The 17,840-nt window shown below is 41.3% G+C and overlaps 1 protein-coding gene and 1 long non-coding RNA gene across 2 annotated transcripts; one reads left to right on the top strand and one right to left on the bottom strand.

Annotated features, from left to right (window-relative positions):
- Positions 1–390: 390 nt before the first annotated feature.
- LOC115569212 (uncharacterized) lies at positions 391–5,552 on the bottom strand. Its single transcript, XR_003981521.1, has 3 exons — positions 5,433–5,552; positions 3,830–3,913; positions 391–1,037 (listed from the first exon to the last, which is right to left on the bottom strand). It is a non-coding gene; the product is annotated as an uncharacterized LOC115569212 (long non-coding RNA).
- Positions 5,553–5,595: 43 nt separating this feature from the next.
- On the top strand, positions 5,596–17,344 carry sesn4 (sestrin 4). The gene is made up of 9 exons (XM_030397179.1): positions 5,596–5,853; positions 12,380–12,577; positions 12,678–12,860; positions 12,982–13,227; positions 13,747–13,861; positions 14,040–14,164; positions 14,952–15,118; positions 15,203–15,347; positions 15,436–17,344. The coding sequence occupies exons 1-9, from the start codon at positions 5,788–5,790 to the stop codon at positions 15,523–15,525; spliced, it is 1,335 nt and encodes a 444-aa protein (XP_030253039.1). The 5' UTR covers positions 5,596–5,787; the 3' UTR covers positions 15,526–17,344.
- Positions 17,345–17,840: the final 496 nt, after the last annotated feature.

Genomic DNA, 17,840 nt, shown 5'->3' on the forward strand with positions numbered 1-17,840 from the left:
ACACTGTATTCATTCAGCCTTTATTTAATCTCAGAGATTCACTGAGGACATGCCCTCATTTTGAAGGATGCTGAGACTAAACTCAAAACAAACACGGACAACAGCAGAACAGTTTTAAAAAAAAAAATTGGCTTATCGAAACAATTGGTTTAAGTTTTAATGTCCGCAGTAAAAATGTTCCAAGTGTTCTAGTTTTCCCAAATGTTGTGTTCGCTCCTGGGACTTTGAGCATCAGCCAATCATATGAGGGAGTCAAATAACGACAATTGGAAGCGATGCAACCAATGCCCGTCATGTCTTACTGTTAGAAATGCTTCACCATAATCCAAGAAAGTCAAGAATACGGCCTCAGATATCGTCTTCCTACTGAGCATGCGAGAATTGACTTCATTTCTGAACAAATATCAGTTTTTTTTATTGTAGCTTGCTGACAAATGTGTCACCGTGAAATTTAGACGTAAACACTACAGCATATGTTTTAAATAAAAAGTAGTATGAAGCCTTTTGTGGCTCCAGAGTAAACTTTATGTAATCTGATCCATTGTCTCCAGTGATGTCATTCAGTTGCTGAGGTAGGCGCCAGGTTGCATTGCAGCTTCCTTCCATATCCATTAAACCGACTGAAAAGTGTAAAATATGTGGAGTTACCCTTTATTATTTCTCATAAACAAGGCAGGACCTGGTATTAAACCTCTGACCGCAGCAAATGCAGAATGATCCTTTACTTGAACAGTTAGGGAACTGAAATTAAAAATGAAATCTTGTTTGTTTTCATTTTGAAGACCGATATTTTCAGTCATGCCCAGCTGGTATAAAATTCATGCTAAGTTACGGTAACCAAAGATGTATTGTGCAATTCAAGGTGATGGTATTGACGTGACCCTGCTGATTCACCATTTACTGTTACAGTTTCTTCACCAGGAGGCTTCGTAAAACAGGAAATGAGGGCTGAGAGGCAGCACGTAGTCTTCTGTAGCCGTTCAGCCTCGGAGCAGTGCTGAGAGTCTGTGCAGGAGACATGTTCGACCACTTTTCTGCTGGAGAGGCACAAAGTTTCTGTTCAGTTAATTTAACGACCAGCTGTGTTTACCTAATAAAAAACCTGTTACTCCGGCTGGTTGAATTAACAGCTAGATCTCATGGGCATTTAGTTATGAGATGTGTTAATTTCCTAAATTCCCCCGAGATGGCACTTCAGGTAGCTTGATAAAGACGAGTTTCAAATCCTTCATGCACTAAACGAGAATCAGGGCAGATTTCCTTATCAGGAAAGTCCCTCCCCTTTGTTTCTGGAAGAGGTTCTGTGGAAAGGGAAGATTGGCTATGATTAGGTCCTACAGGCTGGCTGAGCATCTAACTTTCTTCAGACGTGTTTTCACAGTTGACAAATGGCTTCTTCCGAAGAGTTTAACAAACGGGGCATGAGAGCTTTTAGTGTGTACGTCAGACAGCAGCTGTTGTACCACATCAGCTAAATTAAGGAAGTGGTTTAACAAAACAACTAAAAGAGAGAGCAAGGGGCGTCAGGGGTCAAACCACAGACCACATGATGAGTTTAATCAAGAGGTGGCGACGAAAAAATAAATTATTGAAACACCATTATGCTATAATGCTGTTTCTGAAATGAGAGCTGTATGATTTGTTTCACAACCCATGGCATACTTCCAGGCGGACTCAGATTAATGTGTTATTTAGTACAAGTTTGTCACTTTCTGGCATTCACAGTCAGCTCATCAGAAGAAATATGGATGGATGTTTTCCAGTCAGAAAAATAATCGGCAGCTATTTTTTCGATAATCCGTTAATGGTTTCTTTGTTCCAACTTCTCAAATGTGAAGATTTCCTTTTTATTTGCCTTGTGATATTGTAAGGAGCGTGTTTTGGTTTTGGACTGTCTGTTGGTGAAACATGACTCCACGTGAAGACATTTAGGACATTTATGATCGCCATTTTTCAGTATTAATCCATAATGAAAATAGCTGTCAGCTGCAACGCAGGAATAAAAACTAAAAAATAAGGCTGAATCCATGAGAGAGAAACCTCCTTTTTGTGTTTTTCCCTGAATCCATCTGGTTTGGTCTGGTTCTAGCTGCCACTTGAGCATGATTCACATGATGTTTGTGCAAGCTGTATCTTAATCTAATAGAGATGGACACTCAAGTCTAGTGTCACTTGTTTTCCCCACCGGAGCACCTCGGTCAGCCTTATTTTTAAACTTGCACTGTGTGATTTGTCAGGGTAGTTGCAGTGAAGCTCAGCGTGCAGGCGGCCTTTCCTTGATGTCGTTAAGATGTTAAAATGGACACAGTCTTGTACACATTAATATATCAGCCCTCTATATCACTGGGACGACACGAGGCCTGAAAACTCGTGGTTCATTTAGCCAAACACTAAATCAAGTTTTACATTGAATGTGTCTCCCTCGTAATAAGATCAGCACAAATCAAGACGGTCTTTTAAAAACAACCAGTAACAGTTCACAATACAGCACAAGAAAACGAGTCGTTACCGAGGAACGAGTGAGGAGAAATAAATTGTTAATAAGTAACGACTGGAGGACTTTGTAGTAGATAATGATGATTTGGTATAGAGAACCGACCTGGAGATACTATATTAATGAATCATTAGGTAATGATTAGTTCATAAGTATCAGACAAACTTGTAACGACTTATTCATTACTGATAAATACTAATTACTTACTCTTCCCTGTCCCCTCAAGTCGTGATAGTATATACTAAGTAGTTTCTAAGTGGTCCCTCATTACCTACTGATTATCTGACCATTACTTACTCTTTTTAATAATCATGAAGAGGGAGTCTGCTCTCTAGTAACTCCTTATTTTCTTCTATATAGTTCTAAAATTGGGGTTATTCAGAAACGTACTCATCAGTGTTGTGAAGTATATAAAAGTCCTAATTGAGTAAGATATGGTGTTAAATATTACTTAGGTAAAAGTGACAACCAAACCAAAAAGTGCTTAAGCAAATGACCTAAAGTAAATAAATATCCTTAAGTATCAAAAGTACAAGTAAAAGCTAATTTTGCTGAACTTTTCTGATGATCACAATCAGTTTTTCATTTTAAGCTGATTGCTGATAACTTATTTTATGTGCTGTGTGCAATCTGCAAAGAAGTAACTGGTAACTAATGTCTAAAGTTGTCAAGTAAATGTGTGTTGTGTTTGTATTATGTGCATTCTCGTTTCGAGATTTGTTTTCAGTTCCGCTTTCACAAAACTTTCCAGAGCACAGTGAAACCTTTACACAAACACCTTTTCAAAAAAGGGAAAACAAGGTAATTTGCCACATTCAACACATGAGCTCGGTAAGGAGTTCTCAAGAAAGGACAAAAACACCGACAGGATACAGTGAAACGAATCGGTATGAAAGTTGTGATTCCTGCGCTGAGACAGAAAAACATCCTGATTCGAACCAATTCAATTTCAATTTATCTGGTAAAGAACAAACGACCCATTCATCGGCTGAATACGCCCATACAAGAAGTAACAATTGGGTCAAAGCAGAGGGTCAATCAAACAAGCCTGAATGCAGTGGTCCTCTGTGGACATCTCATGGCAGCATGACAGACTGTAATCAATGCTTGTTGTGTGTTTGGTGTACATGAATGACACATATTGTCTTTGTCATTGAGACGCCTAGATGACTCGATGTATGAGAGCAGGAATATTGAGATCAAGTTAAGGCTTAAGACATATTTTTATCAAACTCATCTCTACGCAAGCAAGATCAGATCTTCCCCAACAAACTTTGTCATCAATTTCCAAACTGCTGCCACAAAGAGAGAAGAAAAGTCTGATGAGTTACACACCTAAAGGTCAGTTTACTTCCCTTGAAAACCAGGATTGTCCCTTCCATTGTAAGGCGTAGGTGCAATCCCCGAGCTGGGCACTACCTAAGAAATGTGAAAGAAGAAGCGCTTTAGCAATGTTTTTTAATGCCAAACATAAAATGTCAGTATGGGCATCGAGGTCCACCATAAATCTCGGGTAAACACTACTCAGCCTCTGAAAGAGGTGGTTTAGTGTTTGTTGTGTACCATGGAAGAAGCCTTATCAGGTCTCAGAAAATAAACATCACCTTGGGCCTGAAAACTGAGTTTTAACAGATACGGGCCATTACCAGGGAAAGGAGACTGGAACCAAAAAGATGTTCTGTATCACGGGAAGTTAAGCGATCTTGCGTTTTTGCTCTGCACCCTCACCAGCACCCCAAAAAACATGTAGTCTCATGTAACGCCGATCTCTGAACCAGTTACAAACCTCGGGCTCTCCCATTAAGTAGGACAACACAGTTATCTGGGTTACTTTTCTTTCTAAGACCTGGATATTGGGTTTTTATTACAACTCCAGGTTCAAAGGAAAAATGAAATTCAGTCGTTATCTACTTACCCTTATGTCAGTGGAAAGTCGGGGAAAGTTTCGCAGTCCACAAAACATTTCTGGAGCTTCACGGCAAAACGCGCTCTAGCTTTTAGCGTAGCAGCAACAGTGAAGATTATGCCTTTAAAAAGACTGTAAATAATGTCTTTACATGGCTTCCAGAGACAAGTTCCCATCTACTTCAGTTGTTTAGGAGAGTGCTGCAACACTGTTTTAAAGGGAAACTCCAGGATTATAACATTTCACTTGAGTTTCTAGTGGTGGCGGGGAGATAAAGACTGAGTTTTGATTTGGTTGAGCTCCCTCAAGTGTATTGTGTATTGTATTTAAAGCAGCAGTGGCAACTTGTCTGAACTCGACTTCCTTTCCTGATATTTAAAATTAGACCATGGGACTCCACAATGCAAAACCCACTCAATCATGTAATTCGATCCATGTGTTTTCCACTTTTTTACAACTGCCTTCCAATAAAGTAGGTCACACCGGTGACGACTACGGAAAGCTTCACATGAAATCTGGAGATAAATGTGAAAATGTCTTATAACTGTTAAGAGACAGTGAACTTAACAATGTCCTTTCTTCATAGTTCCTCAGGAAGTAGGTCAAAGGAAATAAAGTGACGTCATCAGCGTGATTTTTATTTCAAAACTTCCAAAAAACACCAGTGATGCATCTCCAGGGGACTATTACTTTAACTTTATTTAGTTTTAGGTCTTTGCTATGTATGTTTGATAGTTACATCTACATGATTGCATTTTAAATGGCAGAAAAACACGGTCGTAAACTCTGAACACAGCACTTTCATTCTATACATGACTAGGCGAGAAGTTCTGTTGTGCTTGCAATGTTAAACAAATGATTTAAAAACAAATATTGCCAAGTTGCTGTTCAAATACCCTGTTGTTTTATCATAACATATGAACAATAAAATTAAACTCTCAAGTGTTTTTTCAGGTGTCACTTTTCTTTCTTTTTCTTTAGTTTCCATGACATGAAACAGGTTGTACACAGAAACAGAAGCAGCTTCCTCACTTGTATCCTGATGATTGTTGAGAGTTGCTGGTTTGACTCTGTGTGTCTGCCCGGGCCTGCTCTTGCCTTCCCTGCGCTGTTGTTTGCAGATGTTCATTAGCATTTGGATGTACCCCTGTCAGCCGCCGGCTCCGCCTCCTGCGCTTTGATTGGGCACACTGTTACTGGAGCTGTCAGCACGGCTCTGGAAGGTTTTCTCCGCTCTTCTCTCAGTCCAGTCCTCAGCTACCGACTGGCCGACCGTCTGACTGCAGGCAGCGGCCAGGCTCTCTCGCCTTTGTTCGCTAGCTTGGAGAAGCAGCACCAAGAGAAGACAAGAGCCGCATCCATGCAGTAGCAGCACTTTTTTTGGAAAATGATCATCTGTACGAATAAAATGGAGTACCCCCTGAGAACCCAGTGCCAGCGAGTACAGAAACAGGTATGTTAAAGCCCGAAAATAAGACAAAGGTGTTTGGAAAACAGTTGGGCTAAGTTAGTTTTGACACAATTAAAGCTAGCGGCTAGCTGAGTAGCCCGAGTAACGTTCATTCATTTGAATGACTTGTTTTACAGCTAACGTTACATTAAAGAAAAACCTGCCTGTGTACCAGCTCGTTTTGCTCTGGCTTTTTTAGCTTCAACCTACCTTTTTGGGAGAAGTTAAAATCCAACATGTAAGATGAACGTTGCTGTTAACAGTTATTTCTGTGTCTAAACTTTTTTTTTTTTGTCTGTTGCCTGGAACGTCACAACGGCTGTAAGTTAGCCTAACTTCTGATGTAGCTAACCAAGCTAACTCAGCTAACGGTTTATCGAGCAGACATCAGAGTTAACTGAAAAAGGCTAATCAAAATCTGGATTTAATGAGTGAATTCAGGGTTTTGAGGTGTCAACAATCCTCACAGTCAAAGAACATTTCGTAGTTGCCATCTCCAGTGGTGAACATGTCACGTAAAGCTCGCAACATTTTTGTCGTTTTTTTGTTTTTTTTTCTTCTTCTTTCTCATATTTAAAGCTACCGTTAGTAAATTAATATTAGCATTGAAGAATTAGCCGCTCGCTGTCAGGTCTGTGTCTTTTATTGTGATGTGGGAGACGTCAAACAGTGTAGAGCTACCTCTGCCTTTGTTAGTCCACCGGGGATGATTTAAGCACTTTCCTTTTCATAATGTCGTTATATTCAACTTTCACTCGTATCTATTGAAACGCGGACGTTTAAACGCAGCAGAGGTCGAGACCGCTGCAGTGTGAGGAGAAAAACTGTAGGTGACGATGACATCATCTGAGGATTTGGGAGAAAAGTGTCTGTCAGTTAGCTAGGTGGCTGTGAAGTAATGCAGTGCCATTTATTCCACATAAATAATATATAGGGACGTCAGTAAAAGGACACAGCCATGTGAATGTGTTGTATCCACCAGGACAGATGAGGATTGTTGGGTTTTTTGTTTCTGTCTTGCGGTGCCTCCTGAATGTTGGCGACTTTTTATTGTGCTGTTTTTGCTGGCTGAACCGGACTGCCAATCAAAGTTGTTTTTCTCCTCTCTCGCTGTTTTTCCATTTTGCAACAGAAGGGGGGCGCTGTCTCAAGTGCAGTCCCACAGAGACATGTTTGCTGCAGATTATAGTTCAGAAATGGAGCAAAACAGGGAGGAATGTGAGCAGCGAGGCATTCAGAACCCTCCACTCCGGTTTCAAGTCCAATCTGTGCTACTTTCACAGCTCGCTGTTCAGTGTTCGCCCGTCATTTGACAACATGGTAGTCTGTAAACTGTGGACAAATGATCAGTATTTGTTCTGAATCCAATGCTGTTGAAAACCCTGTGAGTTTACAACTACTTAAACCACTTGCATTCAAAAGCTATTTGTTTAAATAAACACATATCTGGCAGAGCATTCACCTGACTCTGATATGATCGTGTACATGGCCCTTGTTTGTGACTGCGACATGTTATCAGTGAAAGTCTTTTATAAAAGCACCCCCGCCCCCCTTTGCTCTACCTTGCCTGCCATGTTTCCTGACAGGTTCAATCACTCATCTGCTGTATGTGGGCTCGGCTCTGCCTTTTTTTTTTTCATCCTGCAGCACAGTGTTTTGTTTGTCTTGGTTGTGTTGTATGTGCTGTCCTACCCAGCAGCTCCTTCCCCTCCCCTCTCCCCTCTCCCCTCTCCTCCCCTCTCCAAACATCTTTGGGCTGCAGCTGGTTTGTTTTGCGCTACTCCCTGAGTTCAGGTTGCAGAGCCAAAATCGTCCCTGGCTGCTTGTGTTTCCGGTGATGAGGCGAAAGGGGGGGAGGGGGAGGGTCAAAGGAGTTAAAGCCCCCTGGACGCCAGCGCATGATAAGGACGGACCCCTTCCAGGCTCAATCGGAATGCAGATTGAATGTCCTCCTCCTGTATCTGCAGCAGCCCCCCTCCTGCAGCCCACCAACACCGCACACACATACACGCACTTCATGCACACATGCACGTCTCATCTCAAGCTGACACATTTACCCTTGGAAGACTGCAGGCATCATTTTTCCACTTCTTTGTGTGTCGTCTTAGTCCTGCCCTCTCCTCCGTCTCGCTGCTTGTACAGTGCTGCCGTTTTGTTTGTCAGCTTGCTATCAAAGCCCGTCTTTGTCTCCATTTACCTTTCCTCCCCTCACTGACGTCACCCCTGTTTTTCATTTCATCCCTGCCTCTTGCTCCTCTCTGATCAATAAACAAATGACCTCTCCTGTGCTTTTTCTTTTTTTTGAATGTCAAATGATCCGCACCTGTGAATTTCTGCCCACAACAGGCCCTCTGTAGTTTGTTTTTTCCCATATCGCTTTGCTTCCAGGCCACAAGTTTGAATTCATCTTGTGATTTCAATACAGCAGCGTTCTCATATCAACATCGCCGTCTCGCTTTTGTCACCCTCCGGCTTGTTTTTGACTGGGAAGAAATGGCTTTGTTTCAGAACCAGTTGCTGCCGGGGCGTACTGTAAGCAGAATTAATAGGTTTGTTTGCGCAAAGCCTTTATGTGCTTGTGCTCTGTCAGACTGCTTGCATCCATGTAAAACCAAAATATGCTTTGTAATACCACACACAGTCGCCTAAATGATGATTTTGTTCGTTTGCTTTATATATCCTCCCACACACGCTTGTTTCCAGATTTTTTTTCTTTTCATGCGGGTGTTCTTTTCATGTGGGTGGACAATAAGGAGGGTATCGCCTTATCTAAAGTACTGCTGTGTGCAGCTTCTGTGGCTTGTTTTCAGGCAAGAAAGACGAAGCGGTAGGGATGGGTGTCTGGACACAGCTTTCACAAAAGGCGTTTGTGTTTTTTAATTACGAGTATTGATTAGCTTCGATGAAAATGTGTCTTGATTGTGGAATGGATATTTTATTTAAGTGTGAAATATAATAGAAATTGCTTGAATTGTTCAGTCTGACAAACAGGAAGAAAAGAGAGATGAAATGGACTTTCATCATAGAAGTATCCAAAAACTGGTGATATTTTAATAAATATTTAAAATAAACAAACTGTATTTTGTCTTGAAGTGTATTTTAAGCTGAGTTTTAATATTACTTTGGTGTTACGATGTCAGCAGTGAGACCGTGGGATGTGTCATTTCCTGCTGCGGGACTGCTCACATCAACTGTAGTTCCTGTTTCAATTTGACTTTTTTTGTTGTATTTGTCCAGACATGTTTATGAGATCTCACAAACCAATTTCCTTTTTCGTTGTCTGATGCCAGTGATGGCAAATCCATCTCCTCCATCTGTATAAGAGTAAGTGCTGTCACTTATTTCACTGTTCTTGTACAGCTGTGGATTCAACAGTGGCTGTAGACTAAACTAATGACCAGTCAGTTAAATGATCACTAACTTGTAGGGATTTGATGTGCATATTTTCTGTACATGGGTTTTGTTGAGAATGCAGTGGGTTTATTACCTAGATGTTCGGCCCAGTGTGGGCAGTGGAGTCACAGGCTGTGTCCTGTGTGGGCGCTGGGTTCCCCGTATGATACACAAGCCTGTTATTTCAGCTTTAACTGGTCTAACAACAGCAACCTTTTACTGGATTAATCTTCAGACGTACATTTTGTCTTCTTGCCTTAAACAAAAAGGGACAGAAGCAGAGCCTTCGTGAAGGAGTTATTGTCTGGAACTAGGGCTGGGCAGTATATTGATATCAAATATTGTGATATGGCATAAGTGTTGTCTTTTCCTGTTTTAAAGTCTGCATTACTGTAAAGCGATGCAATTTTCTGACCTTGCTAAATTCTTCTGCCTTTACCCACTCAGTTAATGTTTTGTGAAAGTCATCCATACAATATTGTTGCAATATCAAGATATTTTGTGACACTTGATTTTGGCACCCCGTCCTAACATTTATGAGGTGCTTTGAGATTTCAAATAATGAGATTAACATTGTGTATCTTCATATAGCCTAAAAATATGCAGATGTTATTTTAAGGCCATATTTCACACAGCCCTATTGGGGACATTTCATCTGGTTTCACCTGGCTGTGTATGATGACCCACTTTGATAAGGTTTCGTCACAGCATGGGTGGGATTTTAGTGATCTGGATTTCCATTAGCAACTGGAGGATTTCCAGTATGAAATGTTTCCATATTTCCATATCCATATTTACTTGAAAAGTGACAAACGATTATTGATTATCAAAATTGTTCGCAACTTATTTTCCTTCAGTCAACTTTTTGATTAATTGTTGCAGCTAGGTCTGGTCGATATGTCCTTGAAATAATATTATGTTGTTTGAGGCTATTTTGGATATAAGATTTATATCCGGATAATTTGAAATCTCCCCAAAAGCACTTCATAAATGCAAGGACTGGCCGAGAAAATCAAATGTCACAATATTCCCAAATACCTCTAATGAGTGATTATTAGTGCATTCACAAAATACTAACGCAAATATCAAAAATCTTATTATCTCTATACTGTAGTTCAGTATCACATTAACGGTATGTGAATGTGAAGATATGTTTAAGAATAACAGTTCAGAGATTAATCATTTATAGTAACACTGAACTATAATCGGTAGTGTTGCCACCCCTAGCTCATTCTACAGTGCCAGACTGCAAAGAAAAACTACACTGTATGGCCACCGTTCATTTTAAGTCCTTGACAAGTTGCTCTCGAAGCATGTTTTCTGTATGGGGTGGGCCTCTGAAAGGCCCATTCCTTTCATCGGCCCAGCCAGTTAGTGCTTGATGGAGCAGTAACCTAGATTCTGCAGCTCAGCATACTAATCAGTGGCTCTTGTGTTTGCAGAGAGATACTTGTTTGAATGTGTTTTGAATGTGCTCATGTCAGTCGGCCTTTGATTGGCAGGCACCTGTGTGCTCTACATTCCCTCCAGTGGGTCTGTGTCCGAGTTTCATTTAGGACCACCTCTCCTTTACATACTGCTTTTCTATCGTTCCAGCTTTGGTTCCTGTGCGATTTTTTTTCTCTTTTTGTTTTATATAAACTGTGAGATTAGGGAAATGTAAACATGAGTGTGAGAGTGATTTGGCATGTGGTGTATGTTAACATGTCTTCCATGATCTGAGCTCGAACTGTATATAGGTCAAGAGGTGGAGCCTATTGCAGGATCTGGAGGAAACCTTCATACACTGCAGGGAGAAGTGAAATACCACATGGAGCTACCAGCCAGATGAACATGGTGCTGAATGCCAAAGAGCTGTACGAGGCTAAAATTAAGTAACAAGGCCCTCTAGTCGGCATTCGCTCCGGCTATCTGTGACATAAGTTCAGGTGTCTGTGGTTTGACCGGACAGTAATAATCCTCGACAGCATTTTGTGCTGAAATAAGGAAAAGTCTTGCCAATATTTGTACGGTTCAAACAGAAATGAACCTTTTGGCTCTGATCAGCGTTGCTCACTCAGGTTTCACATACAAGAGAACTGAGTCTGGGCTTCCGAACACCTTTTCCTGGAGGCCTTTGTATGATGGCGAGAGAGGTAATAAATGACTGTAGCTACGAGACCAGCTTCCCACTCCACATGGGTCTGTTTCTCTTGGCCTCGGGCTCCGCAGCTCTGTCGCTCCCATGTTTGTGCGTTTGGTCTCATCCACTTCTTTGCTGCTGCATCGCTTCCCTCTTCAAGGCCTCCTGAACCCAACTTTCACATTAGTTCCCTCATCTGTGGTTCCTCCCAGCATGTAAATCCCCTTTTCAAAGGACAACTTTGTTTTTTCCCCCTGGTTTCCACTGTTTATCGTTTTGGTTCACTGCAGAAGTAGATACCTGTTAGTCCACAGTGTTGCGTCTATGTTGAATAACAATATAGTGGAATCGTATAAAGTTTCCGACTCTGCTGCAGCTGACATGAGTTGTTGTCTGTGCGCCTGTCGAGCTCCCAGTGGAGCACCGTTGTTTGCTGGTTTTATTTGCAGAAAGAATAATGTAAGGAATGCAGTCACTTGCCAGCGGCGCCGGTATCACAGCATCAAGGCTGCTGTTCTTCCAAGACTGCCTCTGTTCAGCTGATTTAAGGTGTGGAACATGACTCCAGTCCAAAGCACAGACTGAACCATCACATGGTTTTGGACTCTAAAGTCCAACCGTATCTTGAGCCAACCTGCTTTGGCTACAAAATGAGTTCTCATAATTCCCCCTAAGGACAGTATGTCTTACTGGTTTCAGTGAAGACTTTTATCACTGCCAAAGGTGGGACACAGACAATGGCTGCTGGTGCTGCAACTGATGTGCATTTTCTTGAGATTAATTTTCGATTGACTGATTCATTTCTGTGTTTTGTAAATGTCAAAAAATCCCCGAGCCCTTTTTGTGACGTCTTCAAACTGCTTGTTTTGTCCAATCAAACAAAATAATTTTGAATATAGCAACAAATACTCAAATTTGCTCTTGAACTTGTCACTTAACAAGTCGATGTACTGACTTTTCAGCTCAGCCATCAGAAACCAACCTTCTGGCTCCTTTCTGTCCTGGTTTCTGTAGGTGATGGTGAACGGTGAGAAGGAGCGAGTGTCGCTGCTGTTCATGAAGGCTCTGGTCAGCACGGGGAGCGTGGACGCCGTGTCCCAGCAGATGGCCTCTCACCCTCAGTACTTGGAGAGCTTCCTGCGCACACAGCACTACATCCTGCACATGGACGGCCCCCTGCCACTGCATTACCGCCATTACATCGCCATCATGGTCAGTGAACACGCTGTTCTTGTATATGGATAATCAGGATCTCGAGCTTGAATGTTTCCTGCTGAATCTGTACTCAATTTCCTCTTTTTGTGACATCTAGGCTGCAGCACGCCATCACTGTAACTACCTGGTGTACCTGCACTCAGCCCAGTTTCTGAGGGTGGGTGGGGACCCTCTGTGGTTGCAGGGTTTGGAGGCGGCACCTCCTCGTCTTCGTCTTCTTGACCACATCAACAAGGTGCTGGCCCACCAACCATGGCTCACTGCCTGCTCACACATCCAGGTACAGCAAAACACAGAAGAACCACGTCACAAAATCTACATAAACGCAGATGAAGCGAAAAGAAAACCTTGAGATTATACATAGTTCTCTGACCCTGAGCTCTTGTCTCTGTTCCCTCCAGACGCTGCTGAAGGCGGGCGAGCAGTGCTGGTCGCTGGCTGAGCTGGTGCAGGCCGTGGTGATCCTGGCCCATTGCCACTCCCTCTGCAGCTTTGTGTTTGGATGCGACACAGACTCAGACTTTGTCCCGCTCTCCAAATCTCCTAACGGTACTCCGCCGACCTTCTGCCCCTTCGATGCTGCCAACGGCAACGCCAATGTGCCTCAGTCTCTTGCCACTCCCTCGGAACACATAACACGACGACGGGTAACAAAGCAGATGAATACTTCTCGAGTCTTGTGTTTCACACATTTGTAACACTAAGAAATCTTTAAATTAGCTATGCTTTATTTTTTATTTCGATATTTATACAGAATGAAGTTGAAGTAGATAAGACAGTTAATCTTTCATGTAATACAATTTTAAAGCTATTAATTTGAGATAAACTGGTGAGTCATACTTAAATAAATAAAACCGACTTTTCCAGTTCCATGCAGGCCTGCAACTTCATTATAATTTCATTATAGCTTAATAGCTGACTATAAAAAGAAAATGGGGAAAAATAATCAGGGTTGTGGACAGAAACCAGAGATTAATCAATTACAAAAGTGGTTGTTGATTGTTATCAGTTATCACGATTATACAGCATTTTAGTTCCTGTTGACATTTCCAAAGAATTTAAGCATTTATGGTAATGTTTGCCTGATGTCAGTAGCAGCACTGCAGGGTGTGTCTGTTCCTTGAGAGATACTTCATCAATACTCTTCCCGGGCTCTCTGTTGACAGTCTCTGGACTCCAGCTGTGACATCGTTTGTCTGAAGGAGAGGATTCAGAAGTCCCAGGAGGAGCGCGAGAAAAGAGAAGAGCGTCTGCTGCAGACACAAACACTCCAGCAAACAGGTAACCAGCTCGGACGACACGCGCAAACAAGCCGCTGAGATGTTCCCACTCGTTTCTGATGTTTATCTCCAGCGTCACATGGTGTGAAACCTGAGCAATTATCACTCATCAGCCACACTTATTGACGCACTCTCTGCCTACCCTCCATCTCATCCGCTTTCATCGCGTCTTTTTTTAGATATGGAAGAAGAGGAGGAGATTATTTGCTTCGCAGACCCGACACGATTCCGCACAGACCCCGACTTCTGCTATCAGGAATTCACTCGTAGAGAGGAGGACCACTTTCAAGTGTTTAGAGTTCAGGTGAGGACATTGGTGAATGAGGGCAGGCAGTGCTGTCAGGACTGATGTACAGTATGTGGATTATAGCAAGAGTAAATACTTGTTTCTGACTGGCTGGTTGTGTAATAGGACACATCAAACACCAGCTGATGCTCTTTCATGTCTGTATTAATTAGCTTCGGTTTATTTAATCAACATTAGACTGGCATGTATGAATTAACTCTCTCACACACTTCTAGGTTTGGTATTTAAAGTGACCCAATTCCAAACTGTGTCACAGTCTGACTCGTAAAACAAAATTAGTTCCTTCAGAGAAAAATGGCACAATGATGAGAGTTTAAGTCCCTCAGACATGTGCAATTGTGTTTTTTTAAGTAACTAAAACAAGCTCCTGGCCGGCTGATTAATAAAATTTAAGATGTTCACTTGACTTTCATATAACATTACATATAATAGTGTTGTCAAAAATATATTTTTTTAAATTGATACATATAGATTCTGGATATTTGAAATGGTTTTGATGCTCATTTTTCGTATTGTTAGCTCTCCTCTCTGACAGCGAGTTCTCCTATGCTTTTTAAGTTTGAATGTTTCCCTATGGAGAGAGAGCACCTTTAACAAACTTAGATAAAGAAGCTCTCCTACCATTAAATTAATAAACAATAAAAAAAAAAATCCTTTGGTTGAATTGGTCACAAAGGTGAATAACCCTCTTTGTAATTTGATACATTGATTTTGTGGCTTTAAGGTGAACTGTACATGAAAACCTCGTCACGCTGACTTTGAGGATATTGTGTTTGCTCTGCAGGACTATTCATGGGAGGACCATGGCTTCTCCTTAGTTAACCGTTTGTATTCAGATATCGGGCACCTCTTGGACGACCGATTCAGGAGCGTGACCACCCTCCCCTCGTTGCACAGCCCCGACCTGAAAAGGGCAATCTGGAATTACATCCATTGTGTGTTAGGAATACGGTGAGCATCTATCCTGTTTTACACAAATAAAACCCTTACTTTGCTTCCTGTTCAGTAGGTAAAAATGTTTGTCTGTGTTGATAGGTATGACGATTATGATTACGGAGAAGTGAACCAGTTGCTGGAGCGGGATTTAAAGATGTACATCAAGGCTGTGGCCTGTTGTCCAGATGCCACCAAAACTCCAATGTGTCCACTAGGCTGGACTCCACTTAAAACTTCAGAGCGGGTGAGAAGACCTTCACTGTTAACTTTCACACTGGTCGACCACCTTTTTGCTCTCTGCCTTAACCACTCTTTATTTTCTGTCTCCTCAGATACACGTGAATTTACTAATCATGGAGGCCCGGCTGCAGGCTGAGATGTTATACGCTCTGAGAGCCATCACTCAGTACATGATTGCCTAAGTGCCCGTAGAGGCACGAAGCTAAACTTTCCGCCGGTACAGAGCGACCCAGAGACACGGGGATGAAGAAATCTGAACAGCAGGCACTTAAAAAGACACAAAGCTGCGTTGTTTTGTCGCTGTGCCTCATGAATGTGCTTTTCTTTTTCTCCAATTTAATGTATTTATACCATAGTGTGCCACAACCCCCGCCCCCTCCTCGGCCCCTAAGCAGATCCTTGTTGTGAAGTCCTCTTATCAAACATCTCGGCTCTCAAAGGTTATGTGCAATTATGACTAGAGTTGTTTTAATTTTTACCTGTTGGTTTGTTCCAGTTCAGTCTGTGAGAAACTGCTTGGTAGTAGCAGTGTGTTACGGTGGCCAATACTCTCCTTTTTACTTTGATCAGTCTCCTTTTGTATTAAGTTGTATTAACTATGTGCCCCCCCCAAAACAAAAAAAAAAGAAAATCCTTTTTGTACGAGTTGAATGTTAATGGGAGACCAGGGCTCCTGTTTTTTTCATTTTTTGGACAATCCTTGTCAGTGTTGAAGGAGGACATTAAGGAACGTGAAGTACGACAGTTTTTCTCTCCCTAACATTTCGTATTAATGCTGGTCAAGAACAACAACACAACAGTGACACTGCTGGAAGTTATCGCATCACTATAGTTTCTTTTAATAAGCACTTTTTTAAACTTTATATATTTATAATGCAAGGTAGCTGATTAGTAGACATGAAGACGCACAGTGTGTGGGTCAAACGCCTTTCTTCTCCACTGTACGATGTGTAACGAAGATTTTTAGACTGTTTGTCCTCAAACCTTCAGACTCTGCTTCTGTTCTCAACCCCAGATTTGTGTGTGATGTAACTTTATCCAATATATTTCAGTGAACTATTGGAAGGATTTTGAAGGTAATGGTAAAGGCAATGTTTGCAAAACACCCATTTGTAACTAAACTAAAGAGGGCTGTGTCCTACGGTGAAGATTAAGCTGAGCCATTCACCGAATGATTTTGTCTTTTTGTACTGACGTGCTTCAGAAATGATCAAATCAGAGACTGAATCAGACCAAAGGTCATTCAAAAACTTCACAGAGAAGTGATGAATTAGATAGATGACAAAGAAGTAGACCTGCGCGGGTCACGAGTTCAGATTTTTTGCTCAGAGCTTTGTGTTAAAGCTTTTTTTGTGAGCTGTATCAAAGCTGATTATCAAGTCAAAATCCACGGTACAATTTGCAAAGCAGAACAATGTGCAAACTAGTTGTTAAAACTTGTATCTTTTCTGTCTTTTTTCTTATTTTTACAGTTTTTGTAAACTCTAGAGTACTTTTGTTTGTGTTGTCTCTGGGTGTGACAGTAGGACCTGCTTGTTGTACTGCAGCCTGGGTAGATTTAGAGGTGTGACAGACTGTTTAGAGTTAGAATTCAGTAACCGCGGGACGTAGAAAAGAAACAGAAGTGCATATCGATAAAAGCAAAAGCGCTGTTAACACAGGTGCCTTCAGGCTAAAACTGGAGTGCTGCTGAAGTGGAGGGATGTGACTACTGGAAGCTGAATGTGAGCTTTAGTTGCAGCTGGGGAACACTGACAACTATAAGACTCGTGGCAGTTCCTACAAGAGAGGGAACTGTCACGTCTCGGTGTCGGTCAGCACCATTTCTGATGAACGTGACAGCTCGTGTTTTCTATCAGACACCTTCTACAAGCCCCAGCAACTCGGCAAGAGCCTTTGACACAGATGGATGTGAAAAAATGTTCAACTTGAGCAGATTTAAAAAGAAAAAAATAACTAAAAAAAAGGACATTTATTTAAAAAAAAAAAAAAAGAAAAAAACAACCTTTAAAAAAACAGAACAAGTGAAAAGACAAAAAAAATGTTTTTTGAAAATGTGAAGAAATGTTTTCTATAAAGATGTTCTATGAAAATAAAACTGTCTCCTGTTTTCTCTTTTTACTTTCTCCTACAGGAAAATTACAAAAACACTGATTATGCACCTTGATACCCATTTACTAAATATGTATCAGCTGTAGCAGGACCAGTGATGGAATGTAACTAAGTACATTTATTTGAGTACTGTACCTAAGTACAATTTTGAGGTACATGAATATTTCCATTTTCTGCTTCAGCTGCTTGTTTTGTTACTTGAACTCATTCATATCAGATGCTTAAAGTAAGTCAGTAAGTAAAAGATGCTTTATGTCTCAGTATGTAGACCTGCTTTGTAAATACGCAGGTAGCTATTTTCAATTATATTATTACTACGATGAATAATCCATCTGTTGATTTCATTGATTTGCTAATCTGTTACATAGAATCAATTCTACTGTTG

This window comes from Sparus aurata, chromosome 18 (genome assembly GCF_900880675.1).
Source record: "Sparus aurata chromosome 18, fSpaAur1.1, whole genome shotgun sequence".
Classification (NCBI taxonomy): domain Eukaryota; kingdom Metazoa; phylum Chordata; class Actinopteri; order Spariformes; family Sparidae; genus Sparus; species Sparus aurata.

Coding starts and splice junctions, on each gene's coding strand:
- sesn4 (XM_030397179.1), top strand. CDS start 5,788: ATGATCATCTGTACGAATAAAATGGAGTACCCCCTGAGAACCCAGTGC. Junction 12,578..12,677: donor GCCATTACATCGCCATCATG/GTCAGTGAACAC, acceptor TGTGACATCTAG/GCTGCAGCACGCCATCACTG. Junction 15,348..15,435: donor CACTTAAAACTTCAGAGCGG/GTGAGAAGACCT, acceptor CTGTCTCCTCAG/ATACACGTGAATTTACTAAT.